The sequence below is a fragment of the Crocodylus porosus genome, unplaced genomic scaffold (assembly GCF_001723895.1).
Source record: "Crocodylus porosus isolate Cpor-Errol unplaced genomic scaffold, CroPor_comp1, whole genome shotgun sequence".
NCBI classification, from domain to species: domain Eukaryota; kingdom Metazoa; phylum Chordata; order Crocodylia; family Crocodylidae; genus Crocodylus; species Crocodylus porosus.
In genome coordinates, this window is record NW_017728900.1 from 468,961 (window position 1) to 478,059 (window position 9,099).

Sequence of the window (9,099 nt, forward strand, 5' to 3'; positions counted from 1 at the left end):
GGATACCGGATAAGCATATAATTTGTTCAAATGTATAACACAATGCCAAGCCAAATGTACTGCTTATTGCTTATATTGTGGGAGCCCCCAGGTACCTGCCTATTGATTAAGTAGCGAACATGGCATCTTCTAGTTGCACTGTCTACTTTGTAACCTAATGGTGCTTCAATGAACTGCATAATAACTGTGACTGTAGCTGTTTACAGTGTAACTAATTGTACTCCCTTTAGCTAAGCCAGAAACAGTGAGGGGAAGCAGCTGCCCAGGAATTGTTATTAAAAGCTTTGAAAAAGACCAGAGCCAGTCAGCTCTGGGGCTGCTAATCCCAGGCGCTGACAGCACTGGGTCCTTCGTGAGCACTGCTTACATTAACTTTGGATAAGTGCATATTGTTTACAGCCCTTTCTCAGCCTTGAGATCGCATGCTTAAATGGCGAATGCCCCAGAACACAGAACACATGGAGCACAAGGGGGTTGGCTTGTTTTCCAGCTGCAAGCCTCCAGCTCTTCAAAGACAGGGGAGCTGCAACTGTGAGCATCACCCCAGCAGAAAGGGTGTTTGCCATGATGGAGAAGCTGTGCTAGGCAGAAGAAAGAAGGTGAGAGGTGGCCTCATCTGGGGTGAGCTCCAGAGAAACAATCTGAGGAAACAGGGCTGGGAATGCATTCAGGAGGTCACATCTAGTCCAACCCCTGCTCCCAGCAGCATCACCCCTGTTGAACTCATCCCCGCGGGGCTCCAGCAAAGGGACGTGGTCATGTCCTCCTCAGGCAAGAGCCAGAAGTCTGCACTGGCTGCTGTCATCGGGTTGTGCATGTTTGTTTGGGTCTGTGATTCCTGCCTCTGCTGTCCCAAATGAGAAGGCAACTCCACTGGCCAGAAACCCTGCCCTGTCTCTGCTCTGGGGCTGGTCCCCAACTTCACAGGGGTGGTGAGTTCAAAGGGGTGTACTGGGAGGGCATGGATATTTGGCCCATGCCCAGCAGCAGCAATGAAGGACTTGGAGGGCCCAGGTGGGAGGGCAGGATGTAAATGGGCCTTACTGAGTTTGATTATTGGTGCCACTCTAGCCCCTATGTGTCCCTGGATCATGTAGCATATATCTTGAGTGTCAGCTGCTAGCATCTTATGGACTGCTGTTTGTCCCAGGGCAGTGCTCCCTTCTAGCTCTTCCCTACTGCCACAAGGGCACCTCAGGGCTACAGGCAGCAGAGTCAGATGGACCCTGTGGAGGCTGGGCCTATCCTATGACAGGCATAAAGATGATGCCCCCTTAGTGCCAATGCAGAGCTGAGATCAGACAGAACAGGAAGTGGATTCTCTTCTAGTGTTGGGGAAATGCCCAGGTGCTGTGGGTACTTGTGGGGCCAGAGGCACTGCGGTTAGTGTAGCTGTGTGAGGCCTTCCAAGGATCACCAGAGCAGACAAGACCTCAGTGTACCCCTGCCTGTGTAGCCATGCTGAGAGTCCCAGTCTTGTGGCAGTTTCTTCCAGCTCTGGTCCTGATGCTGCCAGCTTTTGGAAAGGTCTTAGTTACTATGGGGATGGGAGGGGGTCTCCTGGGACACCAAGACCAGATTTTGCTCTTACAGGCAGTTGTGTTGCATGGACATTGATCCAGCTCCACCTTAAAGCTAGACAGCTCCCCGCTGTCACACTCCTGGTGACTGGCTGTTCCAGGTCCTGGCTGCATGGATGGTCAAATCCCCAGGCATGGCTGAAAACAGTTCCAATTTATGACAGCCCATCATTACTGTAAACAGGGCTGAGGAGGCAGGGAGTAGAGGTGGGCATCAAAGACTTGCAGTCCTAAATCTGGCAATCCCTCAATGCTTCATCTTTTGCTATACCAACACTTAACCTGACAAACGGGGAATCTGGCTTGTAGCAGCTGCTTCACTGCTGGAGGTAGGTGCGGGGGGCGGGGGGGGCAGGTTATTCTAAAGATCTTGAGTTGGCTACAAGATGTCAGGGGGCATGTTGGGGCTGTCATGTATGAGAGAGCAGATGTTATGGATCCTTGTGGTTGCAGGGTGGTGGACTTAATGACCTGGACATCTTTCCAGTCAGGGGTTCCTAGGTGTCTGCTCAGTAATGCTCATGTGCTACCTGTTTGTGATCACATACAACTTCTCCTAGGGCTCTTACTAGTCTCTACCATTTCCCTGTGGGCTGAGGGGATGCAATTCTCTGAGGGATCTACAGGTGTCACAGTGTCACTTCTCTTCTCATTAAAATGTTGCTTCTTTTGATTGAGATGCTTCCACAAATCTTCTACGAGGAAACTGAAAGGAACGTGGGAGCACTGGCCAATACTTCCAGAACAACTGCCACAAATACAGGCAAAGCAGTCTCCACCTGCCGGGGCGGGGTGGTGGTGGTGGTGGTGGTGGTGTTCTTATATTAGCTCTGCGGACATCTGATGGTTATATACCAGAGTCTGTCTTCCAGATCCTGACCCTTAAGTGTGTTCTTGCTTTGTCCATATTCTCTTCCAGCTAAGGCCCAGCCAGTCTGACAATAGGATAACTTATAAATAACTCCCACTCTTTCTTAGAGTTTAGCAAATTGCAGGGCGTTTTCCTGTAGATTTTTTGTTGTTGTGCTTTTCGTTAATGGTGTGTTCCAAAGGAAAAACTGCTCCCTGGCCAATTTGAAAGATGCTGGGAATTACTCCGTCTGGGTGTCAGCTTCTCAGTGTCTCAGCCACATACAAAAATACAGTCTTTTGGAAAACCTCAGGGCATTCTCAGATGAAGAGAAGGCTTTCCGGTGAACAGCTGTTGCTGTAGAGATGTTTCAGTTTTGCTCAGAGGCTGCTAGCTCAGAGCACTGTGGTTTAGCAGCTCCAAGAGAACCCAGAGTTATACCAGTCTGTGCTTTCAAAAATATTCTCTCGCCCCTCTGCAGGGATCTTTAGCTAAAACCACAGTTTTGTGTAAACTGAATGGGGAGGATCTTTTCTTTTCCTTCTCTGTAGGTTCACATAGGGTGTTCATTAGCTTCTGCCTATCTTAGGAAAACTTCTTTCTGCTTTCAAATGCCATCCTCCAAAGCATCATAAAAGGGGACAGCAAGTTCCTCTTTGCAGCAAATGGAAAAAAAGAGGTCTATGCCTCTCGTCTTTTCTGGCTAGTATACGAATTCCTCTCCTCCACTTAAGGTGATAGCAGCCCGTTGGTTTTATAACTTCTTAGATTCATTTGTACCAGCCTTCTGCTTAGGAGAAACTTTGATCATAGGATATGCAGACCTTTTTTTGTCTAAAAATATTTAAAATAAGCAATACAAGCCCCTTGCCCCCTTAAAAAAGATCCTATTATGAAAGAGTTTCTGTTTCTGCTATGAGCTGTTGGCTTTGGAGTAATAGGGAAGGTGATAAAACTGTTGACCTTGTAAGTCTCACCCTGTAAAGTGAACCACAGCTCCTTAGATCCTGCATGGAAAGGGCCACAATAGCATTTCAAGTAGACCCCTCAGCAGAGGAAGCAGTCAGTACTTCTGCATTTTCTTCTCTTCTTGACGAGGAGCAAGCAGGTCTCTGAGAAGGAAAGCAGCATAGCAGGGGCAAAGCAGGAAGCTCAATGTTGTGTTCTCCGGCTTCTCCCTGTGTGCCCCATCACATGGTAAGGGAACAGGGCTTTTGCCTGTAGGCCCTTGCCTGAATGCAGCAAACCTTTTCGGCTCTTCTGTGCATTATCCTTTATCCGGCTGATTGTTCTGATCTTAAATTAGCAGGTATTTAGGAAACTCGTAAGGAAATGTCTTCGTTAAGCATTTCCTGTCATGCTCTGTGGAATTCCTGATCTCAGGAAGGAAGCTCTGTTGACAATGCAGAGGGCCAGGCCAAGGCACACAGCTCAAGTTTCAGCTTGGCTTCCATTGCTCACCAGGGACCATCCTCTGCTTGTGTGTGGAGACACCCAGTTGCTGAAGGGAGGAGTGCAAGTGAGCCAGCGTGGTGGTATTAAATGCTTGGGCTGCACGAAACAGCACCGCTTTGCTTGGACTTCCTTTTTGACGTTGCAACAGGACAGTGTTTCATTTTGAGTATTGTTTCATTTCAAAATCACTGTTTCGTTTCATGCTGTTTCAACATTTTGCCCATATAGTATTCCGCACCTAGGGCTGGAAAGATCAGTGCTGCCACTGGCCGCAGCTGGCAGCACCAGCCTCCTGTCATCCGGCAGGCAGATTGGGGCCTGGACCCCCGGGAGGAGTCTGGCACAGCCCCCGCAGCCCTCCCGGGGGTGCGGGTGAGCCCCCAATCTGCCTGCTGGATGACAGGAAGCTGGTGTTGCAGGCTGGGGTAGTGGCAGCACTGATCTTCCTGGCATGGTCTGTGTCCAGTACCAGTCCCAGCCAGCAGCACCAGCCTCCTGTGGTCCAGCAGGCAGATTGGGGGCCTGCACCCCCGGGAGCAGTCTGGCACAGACCCCGCAGCCCTCCTGTGGCTGGGGGGAGGGGGCAATCAGCCTGCGGGATCACAGGAGGCTGCTCCTGCCACCTGGGATGGTGCCAGGAAACTCCTGCCACCCAGCACCAGGAAGGAGTCCAGCACAGCCCCCGCAGTCCTCCTGGGGGTGCAACAAGCCCACAATCTGCCTGCTGGATGACAGGAAGCTACTCCTGCCACCCAGTGCTGGGAAGATCAGTGCTGCCACTGGCTCCAGCTGGCAGCACCAGCCTCCTATCATCCATCAGGCAGATCAGGGGCTCATCTGCACCCCCAGGAGTGCTGTGGGGCTGTGCCAGACTCCTCCCAGGGGTGTGGGCCCCTAGTCTGCCTGCTGGACCACATAAATAACCAGTAGCAATGATGTACTTTGCCTAGCAGAGTGGGCAGAGACATCAGAGAGGGGGTAGAGCCTGTGCTACCCAGCCCTGTCCACCTAGCAGGGGCTCTGATATTAGAAAGGATCTTAGCCTACACTCTCCAGACCTGCCTTTCCCAGTAGGGAGGGTCCCCTATCTCCTGGCAGGACTGGGATGGAGCTGGCACACACCTGGGATAGCCTACGATTGCTGGGACCCCGCCAGTGGAGGGAGCAGGCAGGGTGAGGGATGGCCCTGGGATGGCACATGTAGGGGGCAGAGCAGGGGAGAGCAGTGGTGGTGCAGGAGCCCTGATTGCAATGTAGGGGGTACGTGGGGATAGGGAGGAGTGAAGAGGCAGATAGAAAGGGGGCAAGTTGTGGGGATGGGGTTGTGGAGCCAAGGTGGGAGGGAGGCAGTGTAGTGACATGGAGCTGTTGGAGAGCAAGGGTGAGGGCAGAGACAGCCACAGGGGAGCGGTGGTGGTGAGGGCACATGGAACTGGTGAGAGCATGTGGGACTGTGGAGGAGTGGTGCTGCAGGGCCATGGGGCCATGTGGGGTTGGGGGCAGGGGAGTGAGGACACACAGAGCCGCGTGGCACAGAGCTGCTTGTACTACTCTCTAATCCCTACTAATTGGCTTTGCCTCCTGGCCATCTCCCCTCCTGTTGATGGGGTGGGGGCTGGAGGGAGTTAAGAGGATTTTCTTGACTCCTTCTTAAGGTGCTGCTGTCCCACGCCCTTGCTCTCTGCCTGTTCCAGAGGTGCCCGGCTGCCTGTCCACTGCGCCCTGGTGTCCAGCCTCATGCCACGCAAGCAGCCAAGCAAGGCTGAAAAGGACACACGCAAAGAGGCTGAGGTCCCGGGCAAGGGCAAGGCAGGAGAAGTGGGGGAAAAGCCCCCCAAGGACAAGGAGGAGCCCAAAGCCAGCAAGAGCCCTGGCTCAGAGACGCGCTCCAACGCACACTCTGGCCACACACACAAGAGTGGCAAGAAGGGCCACGGCGACCCCTACGCTGCTGCCATCAAGGTCTACTCACCTTTTCTCAACACCGTCTTCGGCAAGGTGTGCCATGGGCACTGGGGTGGAGCAGGCAGGGCAAGGGATGCACCAGGACAGAGATCTGAGGGGCATTTGGGCTCTGCAAGGGGAGGGGAGGGTGTGGAGAGCTGTGCAGGTGGGTAAGGCAGTGGGCACTTTGGCAGGGGTAATGGTGCCTGTCGGGGGGCTGCTGGGGTGTAGTGGGCAGCTCTGTGGGGTGCATGTGGCTGAGTGGGCATGGCTGCTGGGGGTGCTGTGGGGTGGGGTAGGGGTAGTCTACTGGGGGCAAGGCAGGGGGCATCTTCAGGGACACATCTCTGGTAAGGCGAGTGCTTGAGAGGAAGGGAAGTGGTAGGTGCCCTGGGAACCCAGTCCTGCTGTAGGGAGGGAGATGCCTGCCTGGCATGTCCCATTAAGAACAAGGTCTGTCTCATGGGCCTGAAGACTGGGCTCCCACCCATGGCTCAGCTGGCTTCCAGAGCTGTCCAGCTTGACTCAGACCTTGGTAGGGACAGTACCTGTCTCCTCCCTCACATAGTGTTTCCTTTGCCTCCTGTCCCAGCAGCATGCTAGGACCCTGCCACTTTGACTAGCCAGAGCAAATAGCCTTCTCTGCGCTATCTGCCAGGAGCCTGGCAAATCCTGTTAGCCCAGAGCAGGGACCTGGTGCTGGAATAGCAGGGCAATGGCCGCTAGGAGCAAAGGGCAGGAGCTGGGAGCTGCGCCAGGCTGTCCAGGCCAGGGCTGGAGATCACAGCTTTGCTACAATCTTCCTAATCCTGCCTTCAGGAGGTTAATTTTGGCCAGCTTTTGTCACCTGCTTCTGTGGCTTTTCCGTGAAGGTTACACAGGCTCAGTACCCCATCCCCTGCTCTTGCCACTCTCCCTGAGGGCAGCACAGCATGGTGCGGGTCATGCTCATAGATGGGGCTCCTCCCCCCAACCCTGACATACCTGCTCCTCCGGTGGCACCCTGTTTCCCCCAGCCTGGAAATCTGGATGAGGGCTGGATCCAAACAGGGCCCAGGTTGTCTTGGAGGGGGGCAGAAATGGAACAGGGCTTTTGTCCTCAAGTCCAGGGTGCACTGGGTCTGCTCCATTCCCAGGGTGGTGGGGGGACTGGACACAAAGTGAGGAAGAGGCTTCTTGTCTGGGTGCAGGGTACTTGCTCCTCAGGCCAGAGGTAGTGGGGGGTGGGCTTTTTCCTTGCGGAGGTTGCTGGCCCTGTTCCAGCATCATGGTAGCGGCCACTTGCCCAGGGGGTGGAGAAGGGGTCCTGGACTGTCTGGGGCAGGCTGATGGGGGCAGGGGAAAGGGTTGTCCCTGCTGCCCATGTAGCATGCTCCTGGCCCTTGGCCCATGCTGATCCCGCTCTTAACGGATGATGGCCTCTTAGTGGGGAAGGTGAAAAGAGATCGAGCTATAAAGGGAAATGGGGGTGAGTGTCACGAGGTGATTAGTGGGAAGCCGCTGTCTGGCTTAGGCCATGAGCCCTGAGCTGCTCATGTCCCCTGGGACCACAGACCCCACCCCCCTCATGGGCATGGTGCCCTGTGGTTCCCTGACACTGGCTCTGCATGGGGGTGGGGCATTTGCAGTGCAGGTATTTGGGACATCTGCCTTGGGGTCTAACTGCTCCCTTTCCTTTCTGTCCCAGGAGAGGGAGCTTTCCCCGGAGGAGATAGATGGTGAGTTGGCATGATGGGGTGCAGGGGAGGGAGTCTATATCTTAGCCCCTGGGGATGTGTGGGAGGAGGCAGGCTGGATGGGAGTCTTGTGGCCAGGGCAGGGGTTGATCTCTGGGTCAAACCAGGAGGGGTTCAGTCATGAGCCCAGTGCTTGCCTGTGGGTTGTGTCCTCCTCATTGCCATGCCCAGCCCCCTCAAGGTAGGGTGGGCATGGGCCCCTGGGAGGGACACAGGGCCCGGTGTGCATGGTGGAGCTGTGTTTTTATGTACACCTCAAACTGTGAAGCCTCACAAGGGGCACCCTTTCTCTGCCACCCTTGGGTAAAGCTGCCCCCTAACTAGCCCTACCTGCCAACCTTTTTCACAGTCAGTACTGTGGCAAGGAAGTTTGGCATCTGGGGAAAGCCCACACTGTCAGCCCACCCTTGCCTCAAGCACAGATCTGGAGGGCACATGCCCCTCCCATGCTTCTCTGGGAGTGCACCCAGCAGCAGGCGCTGCCTTCTCTTGTCCCCATGCCCTACCAAATAAGCCACTTGTGGCTCTGTCCCGCACCCTGCCCCACCTGGACAGTGCCTGTTGGTGCCCCTTTGCTTCAGTGCCCAGGGCGGTCACCCGGCTTGACCTCACCTCGCTACGACACTGCTTGTGGCAGAAGATACTGGGTGACTGCTGCATTAGCATTGCCCACACCCAGGGCATTATGAGAAAAACAACTCCAAGGGGGGAACCAGGGGTGCCCTGTCCTATCCCCAAGCCCCTCATGCTTCATCCCAGCCACGGGTAGTAGGGCAACTCTGTGCCCGGGGCAACTTCAGTTTTTGGAGCAGTGCCGGCTGCTCTGGTGCTGACTGTTGAGGTGCAGTCTGCCACCAGTGGGGTTGTGGCTATTCTTATGCTCCTCCCTGAAGGAGGGCTTCTGTCCTGGTCTTCTCCCTTCCCTCAGTTACACTACTGATCCCAGCCACTCCAGGCACTGGCTCCCATGTCATTTGGCACAAGAGTATTAGTTAATAAGTATAAAAGTGATAGGGAGGGACCCTGTGAGGACTTAGCCTAGGAAATTTTGGGGAGTTGGTTCTGCAGACCCCCCCAGGGGGTTCACTTAGTGTCAGGGTGGTGTTTCCTGTGTGCCAGCACTGAGGGGGTCTCCGGGTCTTTCCCCTGGCAGAGCTTCTAGATGCCTTCAAGGAGTTTGACACAGACCAGGATGGCTACATCAGCTACAAGGACCTGGGCCCTTGCATGCGGACAATGGGCTATATGCCTACTGAGATGGAGCTCATCGAGATCTCTCAGCACATCAAGATGAGGAGTAAGCATGGCCTGTCGTCTGTACCCTCCTTCCACACTGCCCACTCCATGGGTCCCTGCCCCAGGCAAACCCCTCCCCGCATGCTCCCCCTGCTTGGGTCTTTGCCCCAGGCAGACCCCTCCTTCATGCTGCCCTGCCATGGACTGACCCATACTGTTCAACATCTTCATTAACGATGTGGACATTGGAGTCAGGAGTGGACTGGCCAAGTTCGCTGATGACACCAAACTTTGGGGC

General features: G+C 54.6%; 1 protein-coding gene across 2 annotated transcripts in view; it reads left to right on the forward strand.

The window, feature by feature from the left end:
• Positions 1 to 4,727: 4,727 nt before the first annotated feature.
• The window catches only part of CABP4 (calcium binding protein 4), a 7,029-nt gene continuing 2,657 nt past the window's right edge, over positions 4,728 to 9,099 (forward strand). For both annotated transcript variants that reach the window (XM_019556659.1, XM_019556658.1), the window contains exons 1-3: positions 4,728 to 5,883; positions 7,517 to 7,547; positions 8,719 to 8,862. In XM_019556659.1, the coding sequence (XP_019412204.1) occupies positions 5,623 to 5,883; positions 7,517 to 7,547; positions 8,719 to 8,862 (436 nt within the window). In that variant the 5' untranslated portion in view covers positions 4,728 to 5,622. The remainder of the gene's footprint in view (positions 5,884 to 7,516; positions 7,548 to 8,718; positions 8,863 to 9,099) is intronic.